At 42.1% G+C, this 19,753-nt stretch overlaps 1 protein-coding gene across 3 annotated transcripts in view; it reads left to right on the forward strand.

Moving 5' to 3' along the window:
- Positions 1-740: 740 nt before the first annotated feature.
- Positions 741-19,753, forward strand: part of LOC123407194 (BEACH domain-containing protein B-like) — a 38,165-nt gene continuing 19,152 nt past the window's right edge. For 2 of the 3 annotated variants that reach the window (XM_045100274.1, XM_045100272.1), the window contains exons 1-21: positions 741-1,178; positions 2,034-2,097; positions 2,782-2,986; positions 4,312-4,485; positions 4,708-5,028; positions 7,912-8,131; positions 8,853-8,906; positions 9,216-9,620; positions 10,013-10,331; positions 10,443-10,904; positions 10,990-11,148; positions 11,267-11,416; positions 11,492-11,647; positions 11,756-11,797; positions 11,891-12,235; positions 12,692-12,865; positions 14,808-14,968; positions 15,379-15,667; positions 17,004-17,421; positions 17,517-17,850; positions 17,987-18,175. In XM_045100274.1, coding sequence (XP_044956209.1) covers positions 1,033-1,178; positions 2,034-2,097; positions 2,782-2,986; positions 4,312-4,485; positions 4,708-5,028; positions 7,912-8,131; positions 8,853-8,906; positions 9,216-9,620; positions 10,013-10,331; positions 10,443-10,904; positions 10,990-11,148; positions 11,267-11,416; positions 11,492-11,647; positions 11,756-11,797; positions 11,891-12,235; positions 12,692-12,865; positions 14,808-14,968; positions 15,379-15,667; positions 17,004-17,421; positions 17,517-17,850; positions 17,987-18,175 — 4,787 coding nt within the window. In that variant the 5' untranslated portion in view covers positions 741-1,032. Of the gene's footprint in view, positions 1,179-2,033; positions 2,098-2,781; positions 2,987-4,311; positions 4,486-4,707; positions 5,029-7,911; positions 8,132-8,852; positions 8,907-9,215; positions 9,621-10,012; positions 10,332-10,442; positions 10,905-10,989; positions 11,149-11,266; positions 11,417-11,491; positions 11,648-11,755; positions 11,798-11,890; positions 12,236-12,691; positions 12,866-14,807; positions 14,969-15,378; positions 15,668-17,003; positions 17,422-17,516; positions 17,851-17,986; positions 18,176-19,753 lie in introns of those variants that run through there. The other variant, XM_045100273.1, reaches the window with a different exon arrangement.

A 19,753-nucleotide genomic window follows, 5' to 3' on the forward strand; every position in this document is an offset into this window, starting at 1 on the left:
TCTCCTACGCGCCGTCGATGAGCCATCATGTGGCTCGGTGGGATGACAACATCCAAGGCACTACCATTTCCCTCGTGGACCTCATGTCAACATGCGACGAACAAGACATGGACTCCTCGGAGGATGAGTAGGTCACGGGAGGCGGCAAGGCCTTGTGTCCCATGTGGGCCAGTCCGTCTCCCGTGTTCTACTGTTCCTTACCGCAGACCACACCTTTATTTCATCGGTCTTATCGCTAGTGCTCATGAAGACGACGGATGAAGAACGATACGGGTTTGGACGGCAGGCGCCGTCGTCGTAGGATAGGTTTAAAGGTGTGTCTTTTTTGTTCTAGATGTTCCAGATGTAATGAAACCCATCGTGTTTGTATGAAATCTGTCATGTTTGCATGAAATCCACCCGTGTTTGCCCCAGTTATGTCTAATTTTATTTGAGTTGTTAAAACGCATGTAACTAGCGTTGGATGTTGTCCTTTCGATCCCTTCCTTGTCCATGTAGGGAGGAAATTTGCAGCTTGCCGTCGGAAATTCCCTTACAAAACTCAATACTTACCAGACAAAAATACGTCTTCGTCGGCGTTCCGCGTAAGCCCCTGAGGCGCGAACACCCGGGAGGAGCGATCAGCTTGAAATAGCCAACGGATTAGAGGCCACTTTTTCCAAAACACCCCCTAAGCTTTCTCCTCCCTCCCGCAAATCGCCAGCCCCCCTCCCTCCCTCCCTCCCCCGCTTCCCAAATCCCAGTCTCGCCTCTCCACTCTCCCTCCATCATTTCGCGGGGGTCTAAACATAGGCGCGAGCTCGGCGCACGCGTCGCCCGCCCGCACGCACGCTCACCGTCGGAGAAAAAATTCCGCCTCTCTCGATCGCGATCTCGTTCCCCGCCCCCGCCCCCGCATCGAGATCGCGCCTCGCCCGGATTCGAATCGGGTTCGCCGGCCGGTGGTGGCGGTGGTGGTCGCGGTGGTGGTGATGCGCCGGTGCTGGTAGCCGCGCGCAGGCAGGCTCGGGTCGGGTCGGCCGGACGCGAACGATGAACCTCGTGCGGGGCGTCGCCGATCTGCTCCGCAAGTCGCCGCAGCCCCCGGCGCCGCCCGCGCCCCTCTCCCCCTCCGTCCGCGGCGGCTCCTTCCCCGGCGCCGACATCGACGACGCCCCCGCGCCCCGCGTCGTCTTCAGGTACATCACATCGTCCCGCATTTGGGAAATGCGGCTTGTTCGCGCGGCGCGATGGCTCGATTCGCGCGCGTGTCCCCGACTTGCCCGTACGTGACCTAGCCTCTAGTGATGTGAGCCGGCGCGTGTTCGGTCGCAGAAATCTGGGTGCGATTTTCGTCTGTCTCTGTTGTCCACGGGTTCATGTACTGTGGGAAATGCATGCTATAGGAGAACGATGCCAACGCGATGGGGGTAACTCAGTGTGGATTCTGAGTAGCACTGTTTTAGTGGCCAGCTATGAGATTGATTTTTTTAGAGAAGAGCTATGGAATTTATTCACTGAGTTGAGCCTGAACTTGTACCGTTAGCTCATATTCTGAAATTTGTGCACGAGCTGCTCTCTAGTTACTAGCATTAGGACCTTTTTTAACTGGCCTGCATTCACTGTCTAACATACATCCACCGTGTCCGAGTTGTTTTCAAATGGTTATACATATGGTTTTACATTGAGCATGCAACCATGGGCCGTGGAGCAGGTGTTCATGTTGCAGAAGCATTAAAGACAATATGCATTGATTGATTTTAACTCCATGAACTCCTTTCTTATTTAATGATTAGGATAGGTAGATGAAAAATATATGACTTCAGTGACATTACATGGAACAACACACCATATGCTTGCCAGTTAGGAAATTGTTAGATATTCTCGTACATTTGACACCGTATCATATTATTAAATGGTCAATGGTATTTAACATGTTTTTTCAGACTATGTAACTGTGAGGGTTTGTAGAAAAACGTATCATCAAATCACTTGTCTGTTTATGTGCACGTCAGCATGATTGTTTCTCCTCATTATTTGTCATCTCGTTATAGTGATAGCACTGAGGAGGGAGTCTTAAGTACACTTTGGCAGAAGTATGAGAATGCCCATGATAAGGTATTTCCCTGAAGCTTTGCTAGTTCCCTCTTGAACGACCATTCTTATAATTAGGAACGTACACCTGACAAAGATGTCCAGTCACATACTTTTGTTAGATGTATTGTCTCTATACTTCGATGTTGTAAGAGGATTAAAGCACTAGTAACGTTTACTTTATCTTCGTGTTTCAATTCTTATAAATTTCATGACTGAGTGATTTCCTGTCTTAGTACAACACGTGAGAAGTACAAAATACACAGAGTATCTATAGACAAACTTATATTTCAAAGCCAAACGCGAAGTTTAATACTTACATTTGGCTGTCTACTCGTTTTCCCACTAGGCTTAGAGTTGGTTTGTGTGTAACAAGGTTGAACGCTTAATTTTCAAGTCGAGTTCCATTTTGAATTAGAACTGCTCCCAGTACGATGATAATGTATTCACACATGTTGTTTCAAGCTACAGTGTACAACTTTGTTTTTCAAGAAATATAACATGCAAAGCCTTAAGTGTTGTAACAACAATAATTGCTAAATCCTCGCAAAAAAAAAAACCCAAAAAACAATGAAGCTAAATATGATCAATTTCTGTTAAGTATTAGGCATAGCTGTATGTACTTGTGCTTTATGATAAACTAATTAGTGTTTTCTTAGCAATTCAGTCAGTACTATATCTTGTATCTCTTTGCAATAATTTTTACAGGATGAAAAGGAGAAATCACTGCAAATTTTTGTCTTACAATTTGTACAAACATTCAGAGACTGGGGTCCATACCATATTGAAGAATTGGTTGACCAAGAATTGGGATCTGATGAAACAGTCGTTGGATGCTCTTATGGGCATCCTTCTGAGGTCATTCTTATTCTGATCCAGGAAATTTCTTTAATAACTTCAACTATCACTGATAGTAAGTGCCTCTTCTATATGATGAGTATCTATTGTGGGATACCGCTCCACTTCTCAAGTCACACTATACTAGAGCCCACCTACTATTTATGTTCATAATATATTGAAATGTTCTATTCAACATGGGACTTGAGAAGTTTGGAATTAGGTGTTGAGAAAAGATCGTAGTTGGAATACGCTGGCCTGTATTTCTTAATGCTTACTCCACCTTTAGGGCTGGCCCATGTATGCGTAGCACCCCTCTTACACTTTCATCTTGTCTTCATGGAAATGGGTTAACCCAGAGGTGGTACGTTTAGAACACAATGACATATATGTTCATCCAACTGTATCTAAACTCTCCGTGTGAGACTAATTCCACCGTGCAACTACACTTGAGCCACACGGGCCTACACTAATGGGCTGGGGTATTACAGTAACTTCTTTGATGCTTTTGCCACAGCGCGCAAGCCTTGCTATTTTCCTTGCCACTAAAAGACGCACTCTTGTGGTTTTATTGTTTTTCACCGTTAGGTCACATTTAGTTGACCCATTTAAGTAAAAGCAAAGTAGTAGAATGGTATTGCCAGCAGTAGCGCTAGTCGGCAGGACTAACTTCTCCTTTTTTGATCTTTATACTTTCAGAGAAAATGTAAGAGAGGTAGCATGGTTTTATGCTGTTAACGGACAAAATATAGTGACCACAGAGAAGAGAGTGCATTGTCCGACAACAAAAAGTAATCATAGGGCTTCACTTAGAGACAATAACAAAAGTTTCCTAGTTTTAATCTTATGGCTTTAAGTAACCTAGTTAAGTTAGGTGTCAGCTAGCAACTAGTGCTTCCGTCAGTCCAACACCTTTTGCTTCTTTTGTTGAGTCAGTGTGCTTAAGGACTACTTTTCTAGTGTTGTGCACTTCGGCTGTGGTGTGTTGTTCTCCGTCGTGGAATCAATTTCATTACGGAAATCTTGACCAATTTCTATAGGTTTTCGTTGTTATATTTGTGTAGAAGATGGTCTTAAGTAGCTAGTATGTCGAAAATAGAGAAGTTTTCTTTCTAAATGCCGCCACCATACCAAATTTAGCATTAATCAATGCGACCCCAACATCCATGTCATACCGGAACACTGCCCATGCTAAATTATCGCTGCAGTATTCAGGCATTTGTTTGCAGGCAGCTCTATATATGATAAATTTTAGTTTTAGTGAGGTTATACGAGCCAATGCCTGAACCAAAATACGTTTATTACATGGGAATGTGTTGCTGATCTTTTATGATACTTTTTGTGGTTTTGGCTCTTACTGCGATAAATGGAATCACATCTGCTCCTGTATTGCATTATTAGGTGGCACCAGTCCAGAATCTTCTCCGAAGCATTCAGACCAACTAGAACCCCTGGAACTAAGCGCTGAAAGACTGCATGTCCTGGAATGCCTGACTATTCTGACTCGCTCCGTGCATAATTGTAAAGTATTTAGCTATTATGGTGGTGTACAGAAGGTTACTTCTCTACTAAAAGGTAGCATTTTTCTTCAGATGTTGGTACATTCCGAGAATTATCTCTGGGTGCTGGATATTTGTTCTCGTTACTTGTTCTATGTTCAACTATAATTTCTTATTTTCGTTACTATGTTCAAGTTGTACCATTATTCTTGTTAGCTTACCTATACTTTCTTGCATCTGATTTTCACGGATTACTAGCCAAAATTTTAAATATCTCTTTTGTCTTTCTTATATTCAGCCGCTGTTGATCAGCTGAAAGCCTTGAACAGTTTGCATGCTGTAGATGACCAATCTTCAGGCCAAGCAGTAGAAAATACAAGGATGATGCTAAAGATACTCATATGCATAATCACAATAATTTCAAACTTCATGAAGTTGGAACCAACTGCTACAAGGGACCCCATTTTTGTCGATACCACAAAATATGTCCGATCGAGCAGTTATTTGGCTACGGCATCTCCAAGTATTCCAGAAAACACCATTGCCGATGCACTTCAACATTGGCAGCAAAACGCTATTATTCTTGTACTGGAAGCTGGTTGTGTCAATCGGTTAGTAGGTAAAGTTGCCCTTTAGCTGTTTATTAAAATTGAAGTTCTGCATATTTTTTCTCAAACATATGCTAGTGCAGTAGTATCTATTGTCTACTTTACTGGGCTGTCATATAAAGCTAGATTCTAAAAGTATCAAGTGACGATGATTAAAGGTTTGCTGTTAGAAGCCTTATGTTTTAATTACTCCTCATCAATGGTCTCTACTTGGTATGTTTTAACCTAAAGTGAGCACTTAGGAAGAATTGCATGCATGTTGGAGAATCCTGATGTGTAAAGGGATCAAACTTTAAGATAGCGGGCTAAACCATTTCATGTCTGGCTTGTGCAAACACTACAGCCGCTATAGCGGACGATTGCGGCCGCTAAACCAGTTCACGGGAACAGTGCATGTGCTTGTATATCCCACATCCAAATTATTACACGTGCATATTTTTATCAGAAAACAGGGAATTTTCGGCACAACCAGCTTTTGTGTTTAAGAACAAAAGTAGCGAAGATTAAAATAGTACTAAAAATAGTCAATAAAGTATGGGAAATGATTAGGATCACCCGACGGATAACAACGTGTGCGCCAGCAGCCTTCGTGACTGTTGGATCTGACTTTTGTCAGATGGCTAGGAGCAACATATTGGGTACACTAGATTTCGCAACCGAGTCGTTGTTGCAATCTTTTCCACCGCAACAACTGGTGTGTTATGGGATCTGGATATGGATCCGCATGAGAGTAGTGGCCACCCGTGCTCCTCCTGAGCTGCCCATCAAGGCGACGCCTCCTTGAGCTGCTTTGACCTCCGCCACCGACGCTCGCTGCCGGCAGACAACGAGGTCGCCGACATGGGCGCCATCGCGTTGGCGCCCACGTCGGCGACCTCGTTGTCTGCCGGCAGCGAGCGTCGGTGGCGGAGGTCAAAGCAGCTCAAGGAGGCGTCACCTTGATGGGCAGCTCAGGAGGAGCACAGATGTACTGAAAGCGCACCTCATGTACTCGGTTTTTCCTGTTGACCCCCGTCCGACTATCATCGACTAGCACCACATCGTCCGCAAAGAGCATACACCATGGGATATCTCCTTGTGACCTCATCCATCACCAAGGCAAAAAGATAAGGGCTCAAAGCTGACCCCTGATGCAGTCCTATCTTAATCGGGAAGTCATCAGTGTCGCCATCACTTGTTCGAACACTTGTCACAACATTATCGTACATGTCCTTGATGAGGGTAATGTACTTTGCTGGGACTTTGTGTTTCTCAGGCCCACCACATAACATTCCGCGGTATCTTGTGGTAGGCCTTCTCCAAGTCAATGAACACCATATGCAGGTCCTTCTTTTGCTCCCTATATCTCTCCATAAGTTGTCGTACCAAGAAAATGGCTTCCATGGTCGACCTTCCAGGCATGAAACCAAACTGATTTTTGGTCACACTTGTCATTCTTCTTAAGCGGTGCTCAATGACTCTCTGCCATAGCTTCATTGTATGGCTCATCAGTTTAATTCCACGGTAATTAGTACAACTATGAACATCCCCCTTGTTCTTGAAGATTGGTTCTAATATACTCCGTCTCCATTCTTCTGGCATCTTGTTTGCCCGAAAAATGAGGTTGAAAAGTTTGGTTAGCCGTACTATCGCTATGTCCCCGAGGCCTCTCCACACCTCAATGGGGATACAATCAGGGCCCATCGCCTTGCCTCCTTTCATCCTCTTTAAAGCCTCCTTGACCTCCGACTCCTGGATTCGCCGCACAAAACGCCTGCTAGTATCATCAAAGGAGTTGTCCAGAGCAATGGTAGAGCTCTCACTCTCCCCATTGAACAGCTTGTCAAAGTACTCCCGCCATCTATGCTTAATCTCCTCGTTCTTCACCAAGAGTTGGTCTGCTCCGTCCTTGATGCACTTGATTTGGTCAACATCCCTCGTCTTCCTCTCTCGGATCTTCACCATCTTATAGATGTCTCTTTTGCCTTCCTTTGTGTCTAACCGTTGGTAGAGGTCCTCATACGCTCGACCCCTTGCTTCACTCACAGCTCGCTTTGCGGCCTTCTTTGCCATCTTGTACTTCTCTATGTTGTTTGCACTCTATCCAGATATAGGCGTCTGAAACAATCTTTCTTCTCCTTAATTGCCTTCTGCACATCATCGTCCCACCACCAGATATCTTTAGCTTCTCTTCTACTTCCCCTGGACACTCCAAACTCCTCTGAGGCCACCTTACGAATGCAAGTCACCATCTTCATCCACATGTTGTCTGCATCACCTCCTTCCTCCCAAGGGTCCTCCTTAACGACCCTCTCCTTGAAGTTGCAAAAAATCTGAAACAAGACATGTATTGCAAAAATAATCTGTAAGTTGACCTTTGTTGCAAAATTTTACGCAACATAACCTGTGTTGTGGAAATTTTCTGCAACACGACATGTGTTGCAGTGGTAGACGGTGACCCTCAACCGCTCCATCCGCCAGCTCTGACGGCTCGCGAGGCGGTGGATCTTTTTAAAAGATCCACTGGACGACGCATAGCAGCGCCCATAAACTATTAAGCTGCGAATTATTAAGTTTTTATTATTGACGAACACAAATTTATATGACTGAATGGTTGTGAGGTGCTAAGAGTTATATATATTACACATAAGACTTGGGGTACAAGGAAAGAAAACATAGCCCAATAGGACTCCTAGACCTAATATTAATACTCCTTAACACTAAGACCAAATCAGAACTCCGCTGTAACTCCTTGTCTTCCTAACCTCATCGCCGTAAGCACCATGGACCACAAGCAGTGCATGCCTAAAGATGTTTGCCGGTGGATCCATCTGTAATTTATAATGTCATCATATGGCTGTTATTGAATTTCTATCATTTTTATTATTTGATAAAACATAGAAATGTTACTGCAGAACTGTTACGGGTCATTCAGAGGCTGAATTTGAAAGAGCAGTGGACTGATCTCTCACTTCATTTTACCACTTTGTGCACTCTTCGATCAACTATATCTGGTACCCGTGCGCAGAATCATTTCAGAAGCATTGGTGGGCTGGAAATTCTACTGGATGGACTAGGACTTCCTTCAAATAAATTTTCAGTTTCAAAACATTCATCTATATCAAGAGATGAAAGGTGCACCTACAGTACTTCTGTTTCTCATTTCATGTTTCCTTACCTTATGCTCTTGTATTATACCCACAATGGCAAAAATTCTGGTTAAGATACAAACTAATTATATGCCTAAGAGTTTTTTTAGTTCCCAGTTAAAATTATATCACAAAAGTCAAAACGCAAGATTGCTTTGCAAAAGATCGTATCAAAATTCACTAGTAAGTTAAAGATGCCATTTATTTAAAAGCACATATATAATATGAATGCGGAATTTCTGTATCCAATCGATATTCAAATTGCAAACTAAAATTTACCTGAAATCGTTAAGTTTGGCATATTCATTTTTGAGTATCAGTTTCAAAATATTATGTCATCTACGATATTAATTTTCTAATTTGATATCTAGTTTTTTCCGATAATTGTATGGGGCAAAGCCGTTGACAATGTGGAACATACAGTTGCAGTTCTTTAAATCATACTCATACATTAGACTTAGTGTTTAGACTGTTATTTATTTATCATAATTTTTTCTGCCAATTGCTTGTACAACTTTTGGGAAATTTGCAAGCTCCAATACGGGTGATAATAGGAAAGTTCTGCAATGAACCATTTGTTTCTGAAAAATCTGCTGTGAAGTATTAGGATGAGAACCTGCTAAGTTAAGAGTTCAGCTTTACTGTGCTAGCTCACCTTATATATTTTATCCTCACTTTTATGTTCTGACGTTACCATTCTTTTATAGGGGTGAAATTCTTCTTCTGCAGCTACTATATCTGGAAATTCTGAGTGAGGCAGTGTATCCTGTGCTCTAAACTACTCACATAAAGAACTTCAATAGGCTGTGCTAATCTTTATCATGGGGACAGATTAATGTACATTTTGACTAAATATGCTCTACCAAGAAAAAAAAAGTTGTTTATGCATTTTCTTGACAAATTGGTGATCACATTCTATTCCTTTGATCAGTGCATTGAGATGCAAGGCTTTTGTGTTTTCTTGAAAGAAAAGACTTACAATAATATTGAAGACTTTAATAGTGTATTTGAACATTGATATTATACTGTTTTAGTATTTTTACCATATTTGGTCCTTGACTGCTCTTCAGATTTGGCAATGTCAACAACTTGGAATTTTTATGTGAAAATGGATTGGTGCATAAATTTGCAAATAGCATCAGTTGGCCTGCATTTATGATTAAGGAGTTTCACCGGCAAAAGGATACCACGAAAACTCTTCTCGCATTAAATTCTATCTCTGGTCCAGTTCATTTTCTTAATATAGCAGAATGGAATGACTATTCTCTAAAGTTGAGCATTGCCCTTTGTTCTTTTATTCTCCCCTCAAATGTCATAAAATGCTGTTCTGATGAAACTGCTATCAACCAAATTACGGCATCCATCCCATCAGCTTATCAGGAGCAATCCGTGAGATGGATGATAAGGGTTCTCCTAACAGTCTTTCTTTGCATCAAAGCTTGTGCTTGTGAATCGGAATTACCAAGCCATATAAAGTAAGTTTTGAAATGTCCTGTCATGAATATTCTCTTCAGCTAGAATAGTTAACCAGTGTTCTGATACTTTGTTCAATGCTACCAAGCTGCTTCATTTGCTCCATGAAATAAAGCTAATGTATTTTAGCAACCATGGAGTTTAGCTGATATTTTCTGAAGAAACTGCTAACATTCTCTAGTACACCCCATAAACTGTTCTAGAGTACACTGCAAATGTTACCTATGCAGACATGCAGTGGATTAGTTTGACGCAACAGAAACTGCTGTATATAACAAGATTGTTTTCTAAGTTGAAGTCATTGAAGATCTGTATGTTTGAAGCTTCGAACATTACTTTTTCCCAACTCATTTAATGACAAATTGCTCCCTGTATGATGTGACTCACACTACAGGATATTATCCAAAACCATTCAAATTTACACGATCCGTACATTCAGAAGGGTTCTTGTTTCATCGCCAGCTCTACTCACAGCTTTTCGAGAGGAAGGTGTGTGGGACTTGATATTCTCCGAAGACTGTTTCTATGTTGAGTCATCTGTGGAAGACATCCAATTTCATATTGGTACAGAGAACCAAAATGACAATGTCAGAAATAATAGGAAAGCAACTGATTATAAAAGCTCATATCGGATTGATGTTAACATTCTTCAAGTGGAAGCTATTTCCTTTCTGGAATTTGCTGCGACACTTAATGAAAACACATATAATCTGGTACAGTATTTCAGTTCTGTTAGTATTTTATATTATTATTATCTGTAATAATGATATTTTTATTATTTTGAGTTTTTTCTTTTCTTATTATATTCTTTTTGTTCTTTGTAGCCAGAATGCTCAGCACTAGTGGATGCACTTGAGCATTGCGTTTCAGATGCGATGGTGGCCAGCATTCTTCTTAAATGCTTTCGTGTTATTCTACAACTTGCCACAGAACAAACTTTAGCTTCATTCAAATCCTTGGATGCAATCACTAGAGTCCTTAAGGTCGCATGCCTTCAAGCTCAGGGACTACAAAACTCCAGGAATTTGCCTCATCCTGACATTACCATCAATAGAGATGGTTCTCAGAAAATATATATTGAGATGACTTCACCTGAGGACAGAATCGATCACACACTTACATGCCTAAAATTAGGTGTAAACCTCCTTAAGGATTATGTAACTATATCTAGCGATGGAAGAATTCAAGTTTTGCATAATGCTGACTGTATTGAGTGTTTATTCAACTTATTCGAAGAAGAGAGCCTCCGAAAACAAGTACTGGAGCAAGTTCTTGCCTTATTTAGGGTAAAACTGTGTTTATCTCAAATTTCCCTCTGTTAATATTGTTATAACTTGGAGCTAAATTATTCTTATTAATTATTGTAATCAGTTGCCTCCATCCTCAGCACAAGATCATGCTGCAAAGTTGCAGCTATGCTCCAAATATTTGGAGAACTTCACACAAGCAAATGAAAATGAAAAGGTCAATTCGGAATTGTTAATTGATCTACTGGTCAGCATGAGAGAGATCATTATGATGGACCGCGTGGTAGGTTCTCGTATATTTCTTGGCATATAGCAGTTGAAAATAACATTATTGTTTGTTTTTTACTATAAGTGACATGATATGTTGACAAATACACTCCTATGCTCCATTTTTTGCTTAGTACTATCAAAATCTATTTCGCAACGAAGGGTGCTTTCTGCATATCATCTCTTTGTTGAACGGAACTTTCAATGAGGCAACTGGTGAGCGCTTGGTCCTGAATGTCCTTGAGACATTAACCTTACTGCTTGAGGGAAATAATGCTTCAAAGGTACTCATATAGGTGTATTTTTTTAAAACAATATCTTTGTCTGTTGTGCTAATTAGTCTTGGTTTGTCTTGTCAGGCCGCTTTCAGAGTGCTAGTTGGTGTGGGTTATCAAACATTACAGAGCTTGCTATTGGATTATTACAAATGCTTGCCAAGTGAAAGGCTCTTGGATGCATTGCTTAATATGCTAGTTGATGGGAAATTTGAGATAAATGAGAAAACAGCAATAAAGGCTAGTATCTTTGAACCAGTTTAACATGATGTTATTGCCTGGCCCAGTTAATTATTGTGCTTCATTCTTGTATCATTCTCATAAATGTTTTCTTAACTTATTTCTCAGAACGAAGACGTTGTTGTATTATTTTTGAACATTTTACAGAAGGTCTGTTTTCCCGCACACAGAGATGCGATTACCATCCTTTTTTTTTCTTTTTTCTTTTACATTTGTGTAACATCAGCAATTTCTGATTGGCAGAGCAGCACATCACTTCAGCATTATGGGCTTGTTGTATTGCAGCAGTTGCTGAAGCAATCCATTACAAATAGAACCTATAGTTTCAGAGCAGGGTTGCTTAGTGTTCTTCTTGATTGGTTTTCAATAGAAGAAAAGGATGATACAGTTAACGTAATTGCAGAGTTGATTCAGATTATTGGCGCACACAGCATATGTGGGAAAGATATACGGAAAATCTTTGCCCTCTTACGCAGCAAGAATATTAGTGCCAAGCAGAAGCACACTTCTTTGCTTTTGAGAAGTCTCAGCCACATGCTCAAGGAAAAGGGCCCAGAAGCTTTTTTTGAGTTCAGTGGCCATGATTCTGTGCGTTCTGCCATATTTATTTATCAATTATAATTTGTTTGTTTTGTTATCCATGTTAATAGCGCCAGGTTGCAAAGTTTTTAACTCTCAGTATTTCATGGGTGAAAATTAGTGTTTTTGCACTGACGGGTTTGGGGGGAGTTTGACACCACTAAGATGTGGCTATGCAACCACGGTAGCAAGTTTTGTGAGTGTTCCTAATAATCTTCTAGCCTTTTGGGGATGAAATTCTACCATTTTAGTACTTGTACATGTCCTCTGCTGTATGTTTTTAGACATATGTTACCTTGTGTGGAGTTAATTATGGTTGCACATATAACATTTAATGTTCTGCCACTAACATCAATTTGTCTATTTCATTTTCATGTGTCTTTTAAACATTTTATATATCACAGATACTACACGCATACAATACATAATGTGGTGATGGTCTGACATTTTCCTTTTCCTTGATAGGGTATAGAAATAAAATCTCCATTTCAATGGCCTTATAATAGGGGGCTATCTTTTTCTTGCTGGTTGAGGGTAGAAAACTTCCCAGAGAATGGTATGATGGGCCTTTTCTCCTTTTCCACAGAAGATGGAAAGGGGTGCTCAGCCATGCTTAGCAAAAGTGCTCTAGTATATGAGGTAATGTTGTTTTTCTACATCATTTTTAGTCAAATCAGTTACTTGAATTATAGTTATTGTTGTGAAACAGTTTACCAGATTAATGGTTTCTGTTAGCTAGCTATCTTTCTTTGCCCTATCAAATAATAAAAAATCACCATTTTGACTACATCACTTGATAATTTTCTTAACACAGTTTATCTAACTTCCATATTTTAACACAAATACTCCCTCCGTCCCAAAATAAGTGTCTTAAGCTTAGTACAATTTTATACTAGAGCTAGTACAAAATTAAGACAGTTATTTTGGGACGGAGGGAGTACATGGAGACTGACACAATAACAGCCTCATGGGGAAGGGCGGACGGTGGCGGAGGGCGTTCACGGCAATGCTTGGGCGCGGGACATCCGCGGCACCCTTGGCCTCCAGGAGATTGGGCAGTACCTCCAACTCTGGATGCTGGTGTCCCGCGTCACCCTCTCCCACGAGCCAGACAAGCTGATCTGGAAATGGACAGCCAACGGCAGCTACACAGCTAGGTCCTGCTATCAGGCCACCTTCCACGGATCTATCACTTGTCGCTCCTGGAAGCTGATATGGAAGAGTTGGGCCCCGTCGAAGGTCAGATTCTTCCACTGGCTCGCCAGCCAGGACCGCTGTTGGACTGCGGAGCGCCGCGCCCGCCATGGCCTCACTCACCACCCCCGGTGCCTCTTATGTGATCAAGAGCCGGAATCCATGCAACACCTGTTGCTCGCATGCCCATTCGCGAGACAGACCTGGCACGGCATCATGTCCTGGCTGCGTCTCCCGTCGCCGGTGCCCGACCAGGACGCCACGCTCCACGACTGGTGGCTGCGGGCTCGTGATGCTACTCCCCCTGCTCCGCAAAGCATTGGCCTCCGTAGCGCTCCTGGTCCCTTGGATGATCTGGAAGCATAGAAATGCGTGTGTATTCGACCATGTAACCCCATCCTTAGTCGAGCTAGACGCTGCGATCAAGGACGAGTCCAGGAATTGGGCTAAGGCAGGAGCCAAAGGGCTTCGAGTCACCCTGCCTTCCTCCTGGGACGTCCATTGATCTGCTTGTGACACTGATGTACTGACCTCTTAGGAGGATGTTCTCCCCTCTCTTTTCAATGCAATGAAACGCAAAGGCTTTTTGCGTTTTCTCGAAAAAAAAACCAGCCTCATGGGGATTCATGGAAATTGACACGATAACAACTTGACTGAACATTTTTACTAATTTCTTTAAAGTTCAGACAAAACCCCAGTTCCTCTATGCCATTATTTTAAATATGCGTTGCTAATGTGGCTAAATAGAGCAATTTTGATGTGATCACACTGATTCTCTCTTGCTTATAACTCCATACAATGTTTATGAGTTGTGACTAGTTATTTACAGAGGTAGATCTGTTGCATCCAAAAAATTCTCTAAGCTACATTCTACAATGCGTGGATGCAAAATACAGTTGAGTTTACAAAGGAATTGGTTATATTTACTCTAAACCTGCAGAGATTCCATACCCCTCCAAACTAAAAAATCAGATATCCTATCCCCTAAACTGCAAACACCAAATAAATTAACCCTGTAGCATTGGCTCCAGAGCAGTTTTGCAATTGTGGACACTCCCTTCCCCTCTAACTGTGTAAAATAAGGTAGTGAAGAATTCGCTGGTGGCACGTATATTGTCGGGTTACTGTATTGTTCCCATGCTCAACGTGGGTGGTAGTCTGGCAGAGGATGTTACTCATGACATGCCAGCCCATGTGGTAACAATAGATCACATTGCCTTTAACCTTGAAAGAACAACATCTAGTTTTGGTCTAAATCTTGGGCCACAGGCATTTCAGATGATGACGGTCTTCGTGCTTGCTTCCTCCATGGTATCCGTATGTTTGGTTTGTAGGCCATGTATTTTTCTATTCTATGCTAAAGTCTGGTCCTTCCCTGATTTGGCAGACTATCAATAAAAAACATCAGTGTGTTTTGTTACAACTCAACCTCCCACCGAAGGAGTGGAAGTTCCTTTCTGTTACTCATACAATAGGAAGGGCTTTTTCCGGAGGAAGCCAGGTGAGATGCTATGTTGATGGGGAGCTAGTATCATGTGAGAAGTGTAGGTGAGCAAATCATTCTTCAATTAAAACTTCTAATTAATGTATTCTAATCATATTTGTCCAATTAAATTCTTACATAATATTGTTTACAAGTAATTATTTATTCATATTGTTACATCGATGAAAGATAGGTTTGGGGTTCTTCAACATGTACTTTCATCATATGTTAAATATTCTCATGTATATAGTTCTAATTGGTAGACCCATAGTGTAGTCTGGCTCAAAGCACCCATGTAACATAGGGAACTCCCAACACTTTGCAATAGAGTGAATTTATCTGGCCATATTCCTAGTTTAGACAAGCCATGTCGCCATGATATTATTAGCTTTTCTGGAGAAAAAGAGATAGTGTTAGCTTTTATTTCCCCTGATTTTAAGCTTGTAAAATCAGAAGTTATTGTTGCTATTTTTAGGTATGCAAAAGTGAACGAGGTAATGACCCGCTGCACCATCGGTACAGAACTGATTCCTCTTGGCGATGAACCTAATTCTATTGGTTTTGAAAGGACTTCTGCCTTTACTGGTCAAATGGGCCCAGTTTATGTGTTTTCTGATGCTCTCTCCTCAGAGCAAATAAAAGGCATATATAATCTGGGACCAAGTTATATGTACTCCTTCCATGGCGATGATTCCTTGTACAGGGGGATTTTGGACGCACGAGACGGCATCTCATCAAAGATTATTTTTGGTCTTAATGCACAGGTTCCAATCTCTGTTCTGATAAGCATGATGCTGTACTTATTTCATTAAGTGTAACACTCCAGTCCAAGTAGTGTTTACCCATGTATGTAGTAGATGGTGTAACTGGAAAGGGGATTGGCCCAGCAAAACTTTCAGAAAGTTTGGACCGAATATGAAGTTATAAACCTAATGGGTTGTTTGGATAGATGGAATATACAAAATCAGTTCTCTAAAAACCAGGAAGACAGCTTAACAGAATAAAATCACGTTTGGCTAATCTAACAAATCCATGGATATGGAAAACCCGATTCCTGTAAACCTGGAATTCTGCGTTTGTAGAAAAACGACTAATAGTCGTTTTTTCTAAAAACATGATATACTTCATCATAACAATCTGCCAGGAAACCAAGAATGCGGTGGCGGAGATGCCGGTGGTCGCCGCCAGCGGACTCCTCCAGCCGTTTCGCAGCCACCTCTGTGTCCCCCATCCATATGCAACCTGGACGGCCGGCGACGAGGGCAGTAGGCTGCGTCATCGCGGGGGCGTTCATGCAGCCTGGATGGCAGGCCGACCCGCATCACTGCAGACGCGTCCGTATGCAACCTGGAGGGCCACCTCGGGGGTGGCGGCTGTATGCAGGCTGCCCTGCCCCAAGGGCGGCGAACGTCTGCTTTGCCGAGTCTGCGTTGATGCCAAGTGCCCAACGCAGCTCCGTGGCACGCAAGTGGATTCTCGTTGCTCCCACCGTCGCTGATGTGAGCTTGCTGAGTGACTATGCGGTCACCACACCGATATGTGCATGACCTTCCAGCGCTAAGCCGAGCCACATCGAGGCTGGAGAAGGAGTAGACGGAGAGGTGAGCTACGAAGAATTTCTGGTGGAGGTAGGTGCCATCGTCGGTGAGGAAGCAAAGGAGGCTGTAAGAGCCGGGAGCATTCACCAATGGAAAGCTGGGGATAGTGTTTGGGAAGAAAGAGAGTCATGGGAGAAGGAATAGGCTGAATTGGGGAATTCTAAACAAGGAATTGCATAGATTACATTTGCATTTTCCTTAACCCAAAAATGATTTTGTATAACCTGATTCTTCATAAAAAAGATGGTAAAACCGGTTTTGCTAAAACTAGGCTAAAAACTGGTTTTCTATAAATCCGCCGCTAATCCCTGCAATCCAAACAATCAATAAGGGAATCAAAATAGCAACTCTGTACAAACTGTACTTTGGAAAAAAAACATGTAGGTTGCTATGTGTCCAGATTGCTCCATGTTGGGCAACCTTGAGCAGATTTTGGGCTCTTTGGAGTTACAAAGAATTCAGACCGACTAACAGAATATTTTTCTTTCTCACGTATTCTCAGGCTAGTGACAGCAAGACTTTGTTCAGTGTGTCATCCACACTTGATAGTGCTGACAAAAACACAGTTGAAGCAACAATCATCGGAGGGACAAAGTTATGTTCACGACGCTTGCCACAGGATATTATCTATTGTGTTGGAGGAGTCTCTGTATTTTTTCCTCTCTTCACTCAATTTTGTGACGCTGTAACTAATGGTGGGCAATATTGTTATACATCTGCCATCAATGATAAATTGGCAGCTGAGGTTATTGAGCTTGTCGCGTCTGTTCTGGATGGAAATGTATCGAATCAACAACAGATGTATCTTCTTTCTGGGTTATCCATTCTGGGTTTCTTGCTTCAAGCTGCTCCACCTCAGCTGTTAAATATGAAAACACTTCCTGCAGTGAAGTATATGTTTGATGTTTTAAGGAACTGCGGTACTCTCTCTCTCTCTCTCTCTCTCTCAGTTAATATTATTTTCCTGTGTGTCTGACGAAGCTACATATTGTTAATATTTTTTCTGCATATTCAGGTATGTCTAAAGTTCTTCTGAAAGATGCTATTTCACGAGTTTATTTGAATCCAGAAATATGGGTATATTCAAACTATGAAGTGCAGAGAGATCTTTATATGTTACTAATACAATATTTTGAGACGGATGGAAGATTTTTGCCACTACTATGTGGACTTCCTAGGATTATTGACATTGTGCGCCAATATTATTGGGAAAAGATAGATTCTAAGTGTGTTGTTGGTTCAAAGCTGCTGCATCCAATTACTAAACAAGTTATTGGAGAGAGACCTAAGATAGAAGAAATCCGCAAGCTTCGGCTTCTGCTTCTGAGTTTAGCAGAAATGAGCATAAAGTAAGTACATCTAACACTAAAAGAATCCTTTAAAGATGATTAGATGTTTTCTCCTCTTTACCCCCCCCCCCCCCCCCCTCCTTTGCCTTTGATTTTCTTACATAGATACTATCTTATAGTTGTACTTATTACACAGGATCAAAGTTTCTCCAGCTGATATAGGAGCTCTTATATCATTTGTTGAGAGGAGCCAAGACATAGCATGCATAGAGGACATACTGAACATGATCCTTCGTGCTCTTTCAAATGGTTCGCTTCTGTCATCTTTCTTGGAACACGTAAATGCCCTTGGTGGCTGTTGCATTTTCTTAAATCTTCTGAAGAGGTAATATATTTTCATTGATCACTATCCGGTGATAATTTCTTTATGTACATTAGTTTATGCTAACGAATACATAACATATAAATCCAGATATTGCTTATCACGCAAATCAGACCCAATGGTACTTCACCATGATAATTTCTTTATGTACATTAGTTTATGCTAACGAATACATAACATATAAATCCAGATATTGCTTATCACGCAAATCAGACCCAATGGTACTTCACCGTGGTTAGAAATTTAGCCGCTTGCTGGTGTAAAGTAATTGGATGCTTGATAAACCGCAAAGCAACACAAAAAATTTCCAGAGATTGTGATTTTGTTTGACTCAGTTATTTGGTTGTGATGATTGTTAAGCTTCATGCACTAGCCAACGCAACCAAAAGTCCGAGCCGATGAAAAGGGCTAGTAATCCACATATACTGTAATACCCCCTCTCACGTGTGACGGGAAAGACAAGTCAACACGTGCAACTGAAAGAGAGCGACGGCGCGAAACTCATGTATGACTCAAGAGACCTCTACGTGGACACAAAGCGGGGCTATCAGCAATTTTTAATAAATTGCGAAAGACAGGACTTGAACTCAAGGCCTTAGCTCCGATACCATGTTAAGCTTCATACACTAGCCAACGCAATTAAAAGTCCGAACTGATGAAAAGGGCTAGTGCAATCCACATATACTGTAACAATGATTTCCGTCTAGGAATTTTTCAAATTACAAAACATGAACAACAAAATGGACCACATGAATATTGGAGCAGATTGAATGTTGAGGATAGTGGTTGTGTAACATTCATGCACCATTATAAGGCTGTAGAGCTCCTTTTCTGCCTATGTCAACATCTTGAGCCATATAGAAGGGCCTAGCTGAACATGGTGTGATGACTGTCACTGATGCCAGTGGCGGAGCTACGTTGTAGCAAAAGGGCCATGGCCCGCCCAGTTTTGCTGCTACAGGTTGGTCCTAGGGGTGAATATGGGTCATAACTATAAAAATTTAGTCCTCTCTTCAGACTGGCCCATCCATGCTTTCGAATGTAGCTCCGCCACTGACTGATGCCCCTGAATTCTTTCTTGTCCATGCTCTTCCAGATGCTCCGCATGAGTGCTTTTTTTTCTTTCGAGAAAACGCAAAAAGCCTTTGCGTTTCATTGCATTGAAAAGGGGGGGGGGGGGAGAACATCCTCCTAAGAGGCCAGTACAGTGGTGTTACAAGTGAATCAATGGACGTCCCAGGAGGATGGCAGGGTGACTCTAAGCCCTTTGGCTCCTGCCTTAGCCCAATTCCTGGACTCGTCCTTGATCGCAGCGTCTAGCTCGACTAAGGATGGGGTTACATGGTCGAATACACACGCGTTTCTATGCTTCCAGATCATCCAAGGAACCAGGAGCGCTACGGAGGCCAGCGCTTTGCGGAGCAGGGGGCGTAGCATCGCGAGCCCGCAGCCACCAGTCGTGGAGCGTGGCGTCCTGGTCAGGCACCGGAGTCGGGAGACGCAGCCAGGACATGATTCCGTGCTAGGTCTGCTTCGCGAATGGGCATGCGAGCAGCAGGTGTTGCATAGATTCCGGCTCTT

This window comes from Hordeum vulgare, chromosome 7H (genome assembly GCF_904849725.1).
Source record: "Hordeum vulgare subsp. vulgare chromosome 7H, MorexV3_pseudomolecules_assembly, whole genome shotgun sequence".
Taxonomy (NCBI): Eukaryota; Viridiplantae; Streptophyta; class Magnoliopsida; order Poales; family Poaceae; genus Hordeum; species Hordeum vulgare.